We start from the raw sequence: 17,271 nt of genomic DNA on the forward strand, positions 1-17,271 counted from the left end.
TTTTGCCATATTAGGATGAATTAATCAGTGCTTTTCTGAGTGGTAGCTCCTCAGTCATTGGTCACAAATAATGTAGGTTAGATCATTTGGGAGGGGGCGCTGTTTTCTTATTTGCACCAGGGTGCTCAATACTTCAGCTGCAACTCTGGTTAGATGAAGGCTGGGAGTAAAGGCCAGGAGCTTCTGAATTTTTTAAAAAAATTTTTATTTATTATTAGCATATTCATTCTTACAAATTGTGATATTTCGTTATATGCCCTTTGCCCGACCTGTCACTTCCCAACCCCCCTCCTTCTCTTCCCCACCATCTCTAGCTTTTGCATGAGCAGGTCAGCCTGGGTCCAGCCTTCTTAATATTTTGCCAATATTTTGCCAATATTTTCTTTCTCATGTACCAGAAATTGGAGAGACTAATGAGACAACTCAATTGTGATACTTCTGTGGAAACTCAATCCTACAGAGCTTTAAAAGACTAACCACAGTTCCAAATGTGGTTGGCCCATCTTTACTAACATTTGTTTTGAGACATTCAACAGGCTCCATTTTCTCAAAGTTATAGACACTGAATCCTGGGAATAAATATTGCCTTGAGAATCCTGCAAGTACAGTTTCTGGTGATGGTACTATGTGTAGTAGAGATTGGATGTGGCTTTTACATTGAGTGTTAAGTAAGCAGTTTTTCACAAGATTATCTTTTATATTTAGCAACTTAATCTCTAGACATTTATTAATTTGGAGCTAAATTTCTGATATGCTACTTTTGATGACTTAAAATACAAAATTTGAGTGATATTATGGAGATTGAGGGATTATGAATTAGAATTACAAAGGTTGTAATATTAAATATTGATTAAGGGCAAGTGTTTTGATCCTGTTCAGAATGTGAGGTTTAACTCCCAGCATCAAACGACCTCTCATTTTCTGTCTTCCTCTTAAAATTGACACTTATATTAGTTTGCTAGGGCTGCCATAATAAAGTACCACAAACTGGGTGGCTTAAATAATAGAAATTTATTCTGGAGGCTAGAAGTCTAAAATCAAAGTGTAGGCAGTTTTGGTTTCTTCTGAGTGCTGTAAGGGAGAATGTGTTTCATGCCTCTCCCCTCACTTTGGGTGATTTGCTGGCAAATTTTGGTGTTTTTTGGCATACAAAAGCAGCACCTGGTCTCTGCCTTCATCTTCATACAGTATTCTCTGTGTGCTTGTCTGTCTTTCACATGCTGTTCTTTAATAAGGAAACAGTCATATTGAATTAGGGACTTACCCGATTTCAGTATGACCTCATCTTAAGTAAGTATATCTGCAGTGACGCTATTTCCAAATAGGTGACATCCTGAGGTACTGAGGGGTTAGGAGTTCAACATATGAATTTTGGCGGGACACGATTCAACCTATAAAAATACTTAAAGATGCTTTATGAAGAGTATTGACATTCCAGGGCAGCAAATTCTACTGAAATAGTTGTTTCATTGAGTTGTGTTAGCTGTAGTTTTCTCAGTGATGTTTGAAACTCCATAACCAAAGGTTATAGTCTGAAAAATACTGTTGTTCTTGCATTCACACCTGAAGGCAACAAAACTAGTGCTTCTCACAATGAAAAGGTGAGGTCACAAGACCAACACAACATAAAGTCTCCAACAGAGTGGTTCTCTATGTGTAATTCCAGCAGCAATTCCTGACTTCAGATTCAATATCTACACACAATCGAGGTTTCTCTGATATTCTAAATAATTGCTGTCATGTAAATCTAAACTAGTCCAGAACTAAAATAAAAATCTGTATCTTAAGATAGTAATCCTGTATCCAATATAGAAACCCTGGATCCAATATAGAAATCATCTTCTCTGTGAGAAATAGTTCTCTTTCTCACCAGTCGTGATTGAGTCACTTTCTAGTAATTTTTGCCAAAAGCTTTTATAGGAGCAGAGGCAGAAATTAAGTTACCTTCTTGTTTTTCTGGTCTTTCTTCGTCAGGCACTGTGTCTAGGGAAGCCATTCTCATCACAGCATGTGTTGGAGGGGCAATGCATGCTTGTGGTAAATGTTCAACTTCACATTAAGGGTTTCTCGAAAGGTCGGTAGTGTTCAGAAGCCCTGAAACTACTGATGATTTTGATATGTGAATCTTGAATCTCTTCTACTCCTCTGCTATGATAATCATTATTATGCCTACGAAACATGTTTTCTTAAAATTTGCATCTTTTGAAGTTTTCTAGTGACCATTCTTTTGTGGTTGTATCAGTCTTACACTACCAATAAAAGGGTACTTCAAAAAGTTTGTGGAAAAGTGGAATGAAAAGGTAATATGAATATTTCCATGAACTTTTTGATTTTTGATCTTTAAAAATAATCAGCCATCGAAAGGTCTCAATTTTGGGATTCTATCTATCTATCTATCGTCTCCCTTTCTCCCTCTTTCCTTCCCCCTCTTCTTTTGGGACCCTTTGGCCTAATGCTCATTGTGTTCCTTCCTTGACACTTTTGTTTGTGTTGCTTTTGCTCCTATCTAAGTTAGATTAGTATCTATTAACATTTATAGTAATATTTTTCTAAATAATAGCATAAGAGAATTGTAATTCTGCTCTTATTTGAATTAAATACTCCGTTTTATTAAACACAGAGAAAGTGTAAATAATTCTGCTAATTCATAAGCAACTCTAGCTAGTTTATATTTTCACTATTTTGGGGGGATTTAAAATACTAGCTTGTGTGAGTGTGTGTGCCTCTGTGTGTGTGTGTGTATATGTATGTAGTTTATATTATGAACCAGAATAATAAATAAGAAAAAAGAAACTTTATTCAGCTCCCTCTCCTTTTTAAAAATTTATCTTTATTAGCAAATTCATTATTACAAATGATACTTATTCTTTATGCCCCTTATCCATTCTCTCCTCTTCCCCCACCCCTTTCCCCCTCTAATAACCATAGGTTTGTTCTCTCCATCTGATAGATTAACTGTTCCTCTGTTGGTTTGTTGCCTAGATGATCTGTCCAGTACTGAGACAGGTGTGATCAAGTCCTCCCCGACTATAGTAAATCAGATGCTTCTTCTATTACTCTAGAGTGTGCTTTGTGGAGAGAGAGGACCTCTTCTTCCACTTTTTTTTTTTTTTTTTTGGTCTCTGCTGTTGCCTCTCCTTGTGTCAATGCAGTTGAGAGTCTGGCGTGCCATCTGCATGGTGGCTGTGACTGCTGCTGTAGAGACTAGCCACTTTTGCAGCAGCCATGGCAACTGCAGTGGCCATGGAGGGCTACCCGTGTGGAAATGGTGTTTTTGGTGTGCTCCTTACCTGGTTGCGGCTGGGTTCAGCTTCCCTCAGCTCTGTGCTTCAGGACCCTGGTGGGGCCTGGGAACTCTCTCTCCTTTTTTGAGGTATGTATATATGTGTGGGATTGTCTTGGGCCTTGTAGTTCTTATTTTTGGAAAGAATACTTCATGTTTTAAAGTATTGTATATCTGAATTAGTTCATTCCTCCTTTATTTTGGCCATTGTTCATTGTCATATTAACAGAGAAATAGATTGCCACCAAGGGTGAATGACAACATTGTTTAGAGTGAAAGCTCAGTATCAGTGTCTTAAGAGATAAAGGAAATCGCCACATGACTCCTGGTTTTTGAGATTGTTCTTTAGATTCTACTGAAATGATATTTTGCATTAATTTATAGGTCTAGAGATCTTTTTAAAATTTTGGATTAAACATATTTTACATGATTATTACCATTTTAATCAGAAATATGGGAGAAATATTGCATTTCCCAGGCAAACAAAAACTATGGGAGTTAATTAGATAGGGATATGAAATCCGGAGAAATTCAGTTTTTGAACTAATTTTGTCATGGACATTATTTGGGATAAACAGAGAGAGAGATGAGTGTTATTGTAACAAAGCAAGTAGATACACAGGGAGGTAGCTATTCACAGAGCAAGAGGAGAGGATTTAGTTGCTTCCAGCTTTGCATTAACATTTTGCGTGTTGCAGGTAGAGTAGAAATGTAGAAATGCAACCAAATGGGTGTACTACCATCCAGTCCTGGTCCTGTCAGTACTGACCACATTTATCAGAATTTAGTGTCCATATGATTTCCAAGCAGCTTTTGTAAATATGCTCCATGCTCTTCCCTTTTCTCCCCACCACTGATTTAGTAGATTTGTATAATCTTGTGAAATGTGGGCCACATTTTTCTTACCAGGGAACACTTTGCATTTCTGTCTCTTGATAGATAATTTTTATCAAGTAACTCATTCTGAAAAACAAAGGAGAAAAATTTATTTTCCAGCTTTCCATATGATTGATGTGAATACTGTACTTTTTTGGAAGGAGGCTGGTGAGTGGCTGGTACAGGGATCAAACCCTAGACCTTAGTGTTATCACCACCATGCCCTAACCAACTAAGCTAACTGGCCAGCCATAAATACAATACTTTTTACAAAATTTCTTACACTAAAAATGCCAAGAGGGGCTGGTTGGTAGGGGTGGGAAAATAGTTAGCCTTCTGATACTAAACTGGCTTCAAGACCTGTCCCTTGACACCCCCCTTCCCACCAACCCACTGCTGCCTCTCACTATGCCTGTATGAAATTCTAGAGCAGCTTCGGCCACTGATTCTTCTATAATCACTTTTATTTTCACCAGATTTTTGAAATACATTACTAATAAATAAGCAACTAAGATGGTTTTTAAAAATAAATAAGGGAATGGTCTTTGGTAGACTTTTCATGTATTTTAATTATAGCTAAAATGCATTATACCGCTTGAAAAATATTTGATATATAACTACAGTTTATTAAAAATTGAATTAAATTAAATTTAAAAATGGTAAAATCTCAACAGTAAACATGACTCATATTGGAACAAGACTGGCAGGCTCTGTAGTGGGAACAATGACCAACCTGATCTCATATTCAGGTGTTCTAGATTCTAATGTTCCCTCCTTCTTCAAGTCTCTTGTAACTTGTAAATCCCTTTATGCCCAAGCAAATGCCTATCATTAAACTAACAGACTTGAATGGAGTTTTCAGAATCTAGCACAAGTGGTCATTTAATGCCAAGGACCAGCCACAAAGAAAATAATTGTAATGAGCCAGTACTCATGCATATTTTGGTCACATTTAACCCACCAGTGGTCATTTAGAAATGCCTAGGAAAATCTTCTATGTGTATGAACCATACCAACTCTGCAGGCAATAGTCTCTATGAGGAACAAAAATTAATTTGAGTTATTTTTTATTTAATCTTTGAATAAGCAAAGTTGATTATTTTTTCCATTCTGAGAAACTGTACCTGAAATATAGACTAGAGTCCAGTTAGCAGGAAGGACATGGGTTCATGCACTGGCTCTGCCACTGTGATACACAATTTTAGGCAGGCTGGGCAGCCAGCCAACCAGCCAACCAGCCAACTTTGAGGACACATCCTTTTTGCCCCAGCCCTAGTCTCCATTCTGTATCAAACTTCTCATCGGTCAATGGTAAAGCTAATAGCCCTGCCTATCTCATAGATGCTATTGTGCGATTAAAGTCATACTTGTGAAGATGCTTCTAAAATCCAAGAATGCCTGGAGGTATTTTACAATGATGCTATCACACCTGCATATTACCAGGAAGACATTCTGAACCACTGTTTTCGTATAGACATCTCTACAATCAAGGGGAAAAGTAGTAGTCCAAAAATCATGGCTTTTGGAATTGAAATATAAATATGAACTAATGAATTATTTTTCTCCTATTTAGGACAATAATGCTAATCTCTTGATGAGGAAGTAGAATAAAAGTATGGTTCATTTTGTCCATCAATAAACCAATTCTATTGTATGATAGACTATACAATAACCCTTCCAGTGTGTAATTGATTGTATCTTGGAGTTGTAAGATTGTCCTCATTACACTGGTCTTCTTCACAGGGTTGGCCTTTGCTATTCTCTCATCTGTGCACCCAGTGTTTGGTTTATATGGGTCTCTGTTTCCTGCCATCATTTATGCCATATTTGGAATGGGACGTCATGTTGCCACAGGTAATAATTCCTCTCTATGTTTATGCTTCTTATGTTACTAATGAAATGTACTCAGACTGATCATTAATTACTGATTACATTTCCAAAGCAGTTCTAATGTCACTATTGAAAACCTCAGGAACTGTTAGGGCAAGACATTTAACTTTCTGTGCATCAGATAGTCAATACGGACTGTGATTTATTACTACATTACTATGTAACCAAGTTTATTGCTCAGGATCCTTTGTATTTTTAAGTTGCATAAAGACCATGAAAGAAGGGGTAATGTTCTGAATTTACAATAAGATGATAGAAAGTAATCTCTTGGAAGAAAAAAAAAAGGCTATGCAGATGCTCCTTGCCTTATGATGGGGTTATGTCCAGATGAACCCACTGTAAACTGAAAATATTGTTAAGTTGGATATTCATTTAATAAACAATAACCAAACAAAATACACAGTATAGCATCAGTTGTTTACCCACATGATTGCTGCTGCTACCCAGCATTGCCAGAGAGTATTGTACCACACATGGCCAGCCTGGGAAAAGATCAAAATTCAAAATTTGAAGTATTGTTTCTACTGAAAGCTTATCGCTTTTGCACCATTGTAAAGTTGAAATATCATAAGTCAAACCACCAAAAGTTGAACCACTGTTAGTCAGAGACCACCTATATAAAATTCAGTTACTCAAATATTGAAAAATATTCTACATATATTTGATATTTGGAGTAAATGATCTTTTAAGTATCTTACAGGCTAGGTTCCATAATGCCCTTTAATTAGTATATCTCTTACTTTGTCTAGCTCCGCATTACCAAATAAAATGTGAATGGTCATGAATATTCTGACAATAGAACAGTCTAGGTTTTGGTGTTAGATAAACCTGGATGTATGTCTCATTAGTTGTTTGCTATTTGCATGACCTTGGGCAAAATTTCAAAGCTCTATTACGTGCTTTCTTGATGGTAAAATGACCGTCCCCCTCAAGTTTATATGATTATAGTGAGAACTAGATAATTGATGTACAGTATTACGTTTAGTACTTGCTACATAATAAGATTTAATAAAGTTAGCTATTATTATTACAAAAATAATACCTTAATATTAAATACCAAGGTAATAATAACAAAAATGCTTTGGACTGGAAATATGCATAGAGAGATTTCTGTTTGCTTTGTGATTGTAAGATCTCAGCCTCTAAGTAATACCATGTTGTGACTACTCAGTTTGTGTTGTTAATTGTAGTTTCCTGTTGGTGTTGTAACAAAATTCCATAAATTTAGTGGCTTAAAACAAGATAAAGTTATTATTTTATAGTTCTGGAGTTTAGAAGTCTGAAATAGGTCTCAAAGGCTAAAATTTATGAGTCAGGAGGGCTGCATTCCTTTTTGGAGGCTCTAAGGGAGAATTGATCACGCAACTCTGGTGCGGTGCCTGCAGCCAGAACACTATGGGTGAAAAGACAGAAGGGTTATTGGTAGCAATAGGGGAAGTTCTCACCCCTCTGGTAAGATACATGCCAGTTTGCCATCCTGGGAAAGGATGGTTGCAGGAATAGGTATCTTACCTGGCTTATGATACCGTAAGTTGGATCTGTAGGTTCTACATGTAACAGTATAGGGGAACTCATAATGGACATAATAATATTAATGTGCCCTTTGGAATAGAGCGCTTATCTGTTCCAGATCATCTTATGTTTACTTGGGGAAGCCAGGTACTTGTCACCCAAGGTGAAACTTGCAAGTCTTCCTCTAATTCTTTTCCACAAGGCCCTATTAGACCTACCCAGCATATATGGGGGGCTTTTATTCTCCAAGGCCATTCCCATTGTACTGTCTGTCCCTGTTGCAAACAGGTTGGGGCTGGTAAGAGAATATTTCCATTCTTGCCATATCCTGGCTTCAAAAGCTTATCTTTAGTAGTGACTCGCAGCTGTATAGGTGCTGCAGCCCTATGCAACAGAGCTTCCACTGGCAGGGTCTCTCATTTAGAATTCTGACTGTTGGCCATAATGGCCGTGTCCACCCCTTCAGGGATGGGGGTTGGGCAGATAGCCTTAGTCCCTTTTTTAAAGGACCGTTGTACTGTTCAACCATTCCTGCTGCCTGGGATGATATGGCACATGTAACTTCCACTGAATGGACAATGGGGAGGCCCACCTCTGAACCCCATGTCCAGTAAAGTGGGTTCCATTATCACTCTCTGTGACTACCAGCCGACCATACATAGCTATAAGGCTATTCAGTGCCTTCACAGTGTTTACCTGGTCTGGGGCCTTACAAGGCCATACAAACAGAAGACCAGTAGCCATATTAACAGCTGTGAAGATGTATCTGAAATTCTCTGAACTTGACAGTGGTCTGACAAAATCCACTTGCCATTCAATCAGGGACACCCTTCCTCGAGTTATTTGCCCATCTGTATGGGGCACACACTGGGGGTGTGGACTCTCTTGAGCACATACTGGACAAGCATGACAGGCATTCACTACATCTTCCCTTTTTATAAGCAAGGCCCATCTTTGAGCCGCCATCCACATGGTTTCACTGCCAGCATGCTGCATTCATCAATGTAACCACTGGGCTACAACAGTAGCTGGAGCTCTCTCTAGTCATCTTACCTTAGCCAAGGCATTGGCTTCATCACTTCCTGGACTGGCTAAGGGGAAGTGTCCTGTGAAATGGAAAAGAGTTACTTCTTTCTCATGTTCCAATTCCCATAACTCTTGCCACATGGCTTGTCCCCACAGGGGTTGGTGGCCTACCATCCACCATTGATACTTCCAAGTAGAAATCCAAAGGATTAAACCTTTGTACACAGCCCAGCTATCAGTACAGATGGTTAATGGCCCAGGTTCATTTTTTATCACCATCCATACTGTTCTCAATTCAGCCCATTGGCTGCTTTGCCCTTTACCATTTTCATACCACATGGTATCTGTTAAGGGCTGGACAGCAACAGCTGTCCATGATGCTGAAGTTCCCATGCTAGAGTCATCTGTATATTAAGCTTGCTCTGTGATAGGTCCCTGTCCCTCATGGATATGTGTAGACTCCACCTCCATGGGTAAGGGCTTTGTCAAAGTTTCCTCCATGACCTCTACTGGGACTTGCACAGTTTGCAACTCTTTGGACAGAGGACTCATTGACACAGTGCTCCTTTGTTCTATATATGCTCCCCATTTAGACAAGGTGGGAGTCTGAGCTACACCTGTTTCAGGGTTGGTTGCCCACGTGCACAGCCAACCTGTTATGGGGTATGTCGTCCTTACTAGGACTTTGGCAGTTCTTGTGATAGCTTCGGTGGCTACCAAGGCAGAATACACAGCTGCTAACTGCTTTTCTATCAGGGTATAATGCACTTCAGCGCCCTTCCAGAACTGAGACCAGAATCCTTCAGGTGTGCAGAACACGTCTTGTCTCTGCCACAAACCCCATCCTAACCCCTCCTGGGTTATATGTACTTCTAACTCAAACCGCTTAGTGGGGCCAGCCACTTGTAAAGCTTGTACTTGCTGTATTGCTCTTTTTGTAGACTGATAAGCTTGTTCTACTTCCTCAGTCCAATCGCAGAGGGCTCCTTTCTTTGTTAATGCATATAGTGAGCATGACATTTGGGCCATATGGTGTGCAAAACCTCTCCAATACCCCAAAAGTCCCAAATATGTCCATAGCTGAACTACAATTGTGGGTCAAGGGTACTCCTGTATCTTATCTATAATAGCTTCTGGGAGGAGTCTTGTCTTACCTGATCAGACCACTCCTAGGAATTTTACTGACAGCTCAGATCCTTGCACTTTGGCTGTGTTCATGGCCCACCCACATTGTTCCAAATGACTTAGCAGTGTTGGAGCTGCCTGGGTCAAATCTGCAAGAGAATCAGAGGTTAGTAACACATCATCAATGTAGTGAAACATTGTAACTGTGCTGGGCCTAGTCCTCTTGGCTAGGTCCCCAACCACTAAACCATGACAGATGGATGGGCTATGCAGATAACCTTGGGGCAATACTTGAGAGGTCCACTGTCTTCCTTCCCACATGAAGGCGAACTGATCTTGGCTGTCAGCCAAGATTGGAATAGAGAAAAAAGCATTTGCAAGGTCCAATACATAATGGTAAGTTCCCAGCTTAGTCATTAGCTGATTCATCAAGTCATGAACTGAAGGCACAGCTGCATGCAAAGGAGGCACTACTTTGTTCAGTTCTCGATAATCTACAGTCATTCTCCAGGTATCATCAGGCTTTTTCACTGGCCACACTGGAGCATTAAATGGGCTATTAGCCAGATGAATAATGCCAACTTTCTCTAATTCCAATATAGTGTCACTTATCTCTGAATGTCCTCCTGGTAGGCAATTCTGCTTTACATTAACTACACATCTTGGCTTGGGTAAAACCTGTGAGTCATTTAGCATATCCTCATAACACAAGCTTTACTGTCCGTATTTACAGCTGAAACTCTCCAACTGTTGTTTTCAGGTACAAACCATAAAGTACATCCATACCCAAGATGTATTCAGCTACAGGAGATATATATACAGTATATACACGAGGAGGTAATCTTCCTATGCCCAATGGCAATGACACAGCTTTGACCTCAGTAGGATGTCCTCCATAGCCATTTATATGAACTGTGGCCCCTGGAAATTTATCTGGATTGCCATATATCAGGCTACATTCTGTGCCTGTATCCACCAATGTCAAAACACGCTGCACATTTGTCCCTGACCAATATATTGCCAATTCAACATGAGACCTCTGGTCCTCGCCTGTTTCCAAAAGATGAGCACCTTGGCCTATTCCCTAATCAAAATGGAACAGTTCATCTGCCTCCTCGGGAGCAACTAAAAAGTCTTTTAAATCCACTTAATGTACCTTGCTACCTGTTTCTGGGCATTTACTAAAATGCTATTTAGGGTGCAATTGCTGCCACAAGGCAAACAGGACTGCAATTGGCTGCCAGTCAATTTTCTTTTTATCAATCCCTCCAGCAAGCAAATCAAGCCACATCTGCTTACGGCTAGTCTTGCTTGGTCCCTTTGGAATAAAATCCCGAGCATTTCTTGGGGGTTTGGTCTTAGCCACCTTCTGGACCCCTTTTGCTTGTCTGCTATGCTCTACTTCACCCAAGCCAGCTATCACGGTTGTTACTTCATGTATAGGATGACCAATGTATGGGGCCAGTATGGTCATCAGTGACCCAAAGGACGTTGACGGGGTATTTTGCAGCACTATGTCTCTCATGCTGCCTGTAAAGTTCTCATCATCCGGGTCACGAGTGTTCACATTAAACATGGACTGCTGCATCCCCAGCTCCTGAATGATTTGGACCAACTCAGCATACATTTGCCATTTACTAACAATCTTTGGCAGTTCTCCAGCATTTTGCCACATGGTTTGGGCAGCTGCATTCACCCAGTTCATCGAGGAGTGATTATCTCTCCCTTGTGCAAATCTGCGGCTATTCTGCTGCTTCAGGGACAGGTGTATGGTAATGAAGGCCAATTTCTCCACCTTCTCACCAGAGCACATCACACTATCCACCCCCAGGTCCCATAATTGCAAGAGCCAAGCAGCCAGCGTCCCCCCATGCTTCTGTCTGAACTGTCTCCCGAAGTCAACCAGTTCAACCTGGGTATACGGGACATAGGTGGTGAACTGGGTCACCTGTAGATCACCCACTAGTTGTCCGTCCAGTCTCATAGGCTACTCGTGTTTCAATTTCTCGTGCAAAACAGGCCGTGCCTGGAGATGCATGGTTTCCCCCAACACATCACTGGGTTGGCCATCTTCCCTGGTATGAGAGGCAGGAGTGGCCAGTTGCTGCACGTCATCCTCCAGGATAATCATCCTTGCTTCCAACAACTCTGCTTTCTGCTACAAATCTTGATCAGTTTGCATCATAGTGAGCAGCAGCCAGGCTCTGGTCAGCAGAAAAGTGGCCACCGGGCACCACACGCTCAAGGACAGCCACACTTCCTCCCCCTCCCAAGGGGTTTTGTATTATAGTACCTGGTCTATGCTGCCTTGCAGTCCAGTGTGCAGCAACTAGATCCCGGTCAACAGGAAGGCGGCCATAGGGCAGAGCATATTCAAAAGTAGCCACATTTCCTCCTTCCAAGGGTTTTCTGCTCCTGTACCTGCTCAGAATCCTGTCGCAAACTATACTAATTGTCAAGCTCTTTTATCTGCCCGTAATCCTGCTGACTGGGCCAATTATCAAGCTAGAGCTGGGTCTGGAGCTCATAGACCCCTCAAACCCATTTTCCCGACTGGGTCACAAACCCTTCACATGTCAGGCTGGTTCCCCAGACCACTCACTTGCCAGGCCAGGTCACCAGACCCCTCACATGCTAGGCTGGGTCACCAGATCCCTCACATACAGGTCTGTGAGCTAGGTTAACATCAAAAAAGGTCCTTGGAAGCTGCAGGCTGGAGAGCATGGCAGCATAGAGCAGATGCCTGAGGCAGACCCCAGCCAGCTTGTGGCACCACAAAGGCAGACTAACTCCACCCACCCACACATAATTTGCTTACAAAGCATGTGCTGCACCACCCCCAACCAGACAGGCAGGTGACGGGGCCTGATTAAATTATTCTATTTTCCCAACACCCTGACTCTGATATTTTGCCTCCATTTTCCATATTTAAAGGACCTTTGTGATTACATTGGACACACATGGATATCTCCTTATTTTAAGGTCAGCTGATTACCAACCTTAATTCCATCTGAAATATTAATTTCTCCTTGCTATGTAGTGTAACGTATTCACAGATTCTGGAGATTAGAACATAGACATATTTAGTAGATCATAATTCTGCCTACCACATTGATACATAAATTTTCTCATAAAACAATGTTGTATTTATGTAGATTTGGTTTTTTATATCAAACGACTTTTTTTTTTTTTTTTTTTTTTGTCGTTTTTTCGTGACTGGCACTCAGCCAGTGAGTGCACCGGTCAGTCCTATATAGGATCCGAACCCGCGGCGGGAGTGTCGCCGCGCTCCCAGCGCAGCACTCTACCAAGTGCGCCACGGGCTCGGCCCTATATCAAACGACTTTGTCATGGGAATAGGATCCATAGTTATCAGTCATTGACAGCATTGTTATCTAAAGCATGGCTCATAAACCAGCAGGATCAGCGTTATGTAGCAGCTTGCTAGAAGTGCAAGATCTTGGTTTTCACTCCAGATGTACTGAATCAGCATCAGCATTTTCATAAGCTCTCCAGGTTTTGTTTATGTATGTAATGTATGAGGGTTCTTCAAAAAGTTAATGGAAAGATACATATTATCTTTTGATTCTATTTTTTCATGAATTTTTTAAGTTCCCTCATATATATTACATCTTTTTATGTACTGTAGTGTATAGTATATGCAGTATATACTCATATGTGTATATTATATATGTATTTGTATGCTTGTACATATTTGTGTATGTATATGTAAATACAGTCAGCTCTCTGTATACCGAGGGTATTGGTTCCAGGTCTACCTGAGAATACCAAAATTTGTGGATACTCAGGTCCTGCAGTTGGCCCTGCCAATCCTGCCCATATGAAAAGTTGGCACTCTGTATAGGGGGCTTCTACATCCCTTGAATACTGTTTTTTCCATCTGTGGTTGGTTAAGTCTGCGGATACTGAACCATGTGTAAATGGACCCACACAGTTTAAATCCTTGTTGTTTAAGGGTCAACTGTATTTAAGTTTGAGAACCATGGATGTACTATACATTAGGTGCTTTATTAAGAGCTTTACATAAGTTATTTTGTCCTGATGCAACCCTCTTAAACAGACGTTATTATTTGTGCATTTTAGGTGGGGGGAAAACCCCGTGAAATTCAGAAGGTTTATGTGAGAGCACAGTATAAAGACACAGGGACATGGATTACAACCAAGGTGTGGCCAAATCTAAAACCCAAGCTTTTTTTCTTTATAAACGGGCTGTTCAAGAATGAGCTTTTCTTTTATGTTGATGCAAAAGCAGAAAAGCATGATAATGAATTACAAGTTCTTAAAACCTATTATTTTCCAGTTATCCTGCTCCCTAATTTCCTAACAATTTTTATTTTTTTATTTTTCAAGATGTTTAAATATCCTTAGCAAGAAAAAGCAGATTGTCTTAGCACTGACCCTAAAAGCATTTCCTATGTTAAACACAAGATAAAAGAAAAAGGAAAAACAGATTTGCCCAATAGACCATGATTACTTTAAGAAATTAAAAATACACAATTTGATACATACCAAAATGTACACTTACATAAACCATTTGATTTCCTAAGGAATCACTGTAGATATTTTACAGGTTGTAAATTTTGAAATTGCTGTTTATATAAGACTTTGTATTTAACAAATTATTTAACAAATTATTAACAGCTATAGTAACCTTGTAGTCTATGTGGTAAATAATATGCATTTCAAAATACGTATAATTAATGGTCTTAACTATAGTCATCTACCACACGATAAATGCTAAAGGCATTTTATTTCCGCGTTTGTACTTCATCAAAGGACAGAGCCAGCTGGACCTTCTTATTTTTTATTCCAATCTTTAGAATTCTTTAGGATCAGTAAAGAAGAAATGATCCTTTTCCTGATATATATATATCAGGAAAATATACAACCTAATTGTTTTTTGACCTCCCTATGATCTTGGACATAGGGACCAATTGAATTTCATCAAAAACTTTTGCAAACCTTTAATAAACAGAACATATTTCTCTTTTAAATCAATACATTTTATTCATTTTGGCATATATGCATTTGGGGGCATTTCTGCTTCCACTTTATTGTTAAAGTATTGATGTTAATTTAATGAAGAAAAATCACTTTATCTGGGTTTTTACCTCCAACTTAGGTGATCAGAATACAATACTGACTTACTAAATCTGATAATAAATTATAAAGACATTTTAAAAAGTAAATAATTCATAAAACCAGAGTACAAAGACACAGAATGTGCCATGTTATTCAACAACATGAATTTTCTTTCTTTAATTAAAAAAAAAGAATGTATATATATATATATATATTTAAAAAGGAATAAATCAGTTGATTACTTCTGTGATTTGCAAAGAACATGTCTTGGAATAAAAAGGAAAAGGACAGAAACTTGGGTATCCAGGAAGCTGAGAGAGAACTTGATCAAGACAACAGAACAGAGATTTGAACTTGGGTCTGTCCAACTCTGGAGCCCATAGTCACTTCTATTAGACCCTGTTACCCACAGTACTAGTGAGCTACCAGATGGGTTTGGTGCTAATCAAGGGTACCACCAATAGGCTTAAAACCTAACCTGGATGAAAAGCTGAGAGAATGGGGGAACAAATAGAGAAGCAGTAGGAAGGAGTAAAAGGCAAGATCTATGAGACAGAGGATGTCATCCCCAACATCCTCGCATGTTCACCGGCCACCGTTGTTGATTGTCCTCCAGTGCTTCAGAAATAGCAAAGCAGCAACTTCACTAAAGAGGCAGTACTGCCATATCCACATTAGCACAGTGGATCCCCATATGTATTGCTGGCAAGGTCTGTCTCTGAAGATGCTTTTGAGATTTGACTCACGCAGGTGCAGGTGAGGCTCGCTTTTCTTCCCCCAGCAAAGGCTTTTAGATGGCCCTTTTCCCCCTGCCACCTAATTCCCTACAAATTCCTCCATTTCCCAGGAAAGATAAGCTTAAACTTAAAAATTAACTTGTTTATATCTTTGTTTTCAATGCTGTAGTCATTTGTTCAGTGGCTTCTGTATAAAATATTTTCCTTTTGTTCTAGGAAATTTAAAGACCCAAAGATGCACTCCTTTACTCTGAGAAATATCTGATTTGATCTCAAGAGTACCCTGTTGTAACATATTCTGAAAAATATGTCTTGCAAAACCAGATTCTATGGTGAATGTTCCTTACTTGGTATTGCCCACCCTGGGTGCCAGAATCTTGTCTCTAATCATTAGATATATCAGTTTCTTGATGTGTTCTTAATTTAGTACTTTATGATGAGGACAGTGATCATGATGGTTAATTTATTGAGAATGATTTAGCTCACTAAGAGAACTGTATTCACTTTTCTCTGTGTATTTATGTACCCCCAACTCTATGGAACAGACAAGAATGTGGAATAACAGACTATAACAGAGCGTTCTGTTCTTAGTTTTACTAAGAATTACCTGAGTAGCTACCATTTGTCAGGTGCTAAATACATGCCACGTACTGTGATATGTGTTACATTACATTACCTCATTTAAGCCTCATAACAATCCCATCTGATGAGGAATGACATCTGTCTATAGAGAGTTTGAAGTGGCAGTTCTGGGATTTAAGGCTAGGTTTATTGGAGGCACAACCACCTTGTTGTCCCAAATCTATAGCACCTACAGCCTTTCTCATTCAGTAAGACCAGAGGATTGTCTGTGTTGAATTTCCAGTGAGAACTGTTTCTATTTGACCCATGTCTGTCTTTCCCTGTGTTGCTGCATGCTTTGTGTTGGGATGTCTGCATCTTGCACAGGTCCTTTTTCAGTCTCACTTATGACATGAAGCAAAGTAAGGTCTTTAGGTAAAGAGTCAGTGTTAATGTCTGCACAATACTGCAGTTTCTTTCTACAACCCCAGTTTGCTGAGTCCTCTGTGGGAGTCAGCATCTCCATGCACGTGGCTGCATCAGAACTCTTGGCAAGAAGAGGAGAACACACTGAAATGGTCCCATATATGTGTGAGGCCATGAACATTTGGGGAAAATTGTCCCGCGCTACCGTCTCGCCAGCAAGAACGACGCGGCACACAAAGGATCCTTCTGCAGATCAGCTTTAATGCATCTTGAGAGGGAGAGCATAAGCTTGCCAAAAATGGAGACCCCGAGCGAGGGAACCCGCGCCCTTTATATAGAGACTGCTCCTCGCCTAGGACGTGCTCCTACCTTATTGGTGGCTGCCTAATCGGCCCAGGCGTGTTACCGAGCAGCCCTGCCCTCCACCGGAAATCAGCGCCATCTTGTAATGGCGATTTCGGGCAGCTCCTCACATCTCCCCCTTTTTTATCATTTAAAGCGGCTGGTACAAGCTCAGCGGTCGCGGACAAATTAGCCAGCATTCCTGTCCTAGGTCGTCCCTCCACAGACTTTGACCTTACCCGTCATAGGTTGACCCTATCGCCACCGGGCACCATGTCTTAGGTTGGTTCAAGTCTGGGGGAAGTTGCCCGTCTCTGGACACACTGGAGCCTGTTGTTACACATAGACCTGTTTGAGCAAGGGCGAACTCCTCTGAACAAGCTTCAGGGA

The 17,271-nt window shown here is 40.2% G+C and overlaps 1 protein-coding gene across 1 annotated transcript in view; it reads left to right on the forward strand.

Moving 5' to 3' along the window:
- Positions 1-17,271, forward strand: part of SLC26A7 (solute carrier family 26 member 7) — a 132,794-nt gene that overhangs the window by 21,413 nt on the left and 94,110 nt on the right. Inside the window, exon 2 of the mRNA XM_063079905.1 lies at positions 5,903-6,013. Within this exon, the coding sequence (XP_062935975.1) occupies positions 5,903-6,013 (111 nt within the window). The remainder of the gene's footprint in view (positions 1-5,902; positions 6,014-17,271) is intronic.

This window comes from Cynocephalus volans, chromosome 15 (assembly GCF_027409185.1).
Source record: "Cynocephalus volans isolate mCynVol1 chromosome 15, mCynVol1.pri, whole genome shotgun sequence".
NCBI lineage: Eukaryota > Metazoa > Chordata > Mammalia > Dermoptera > Cynocephalidae > Cynocephalus > Cynocephalus volans.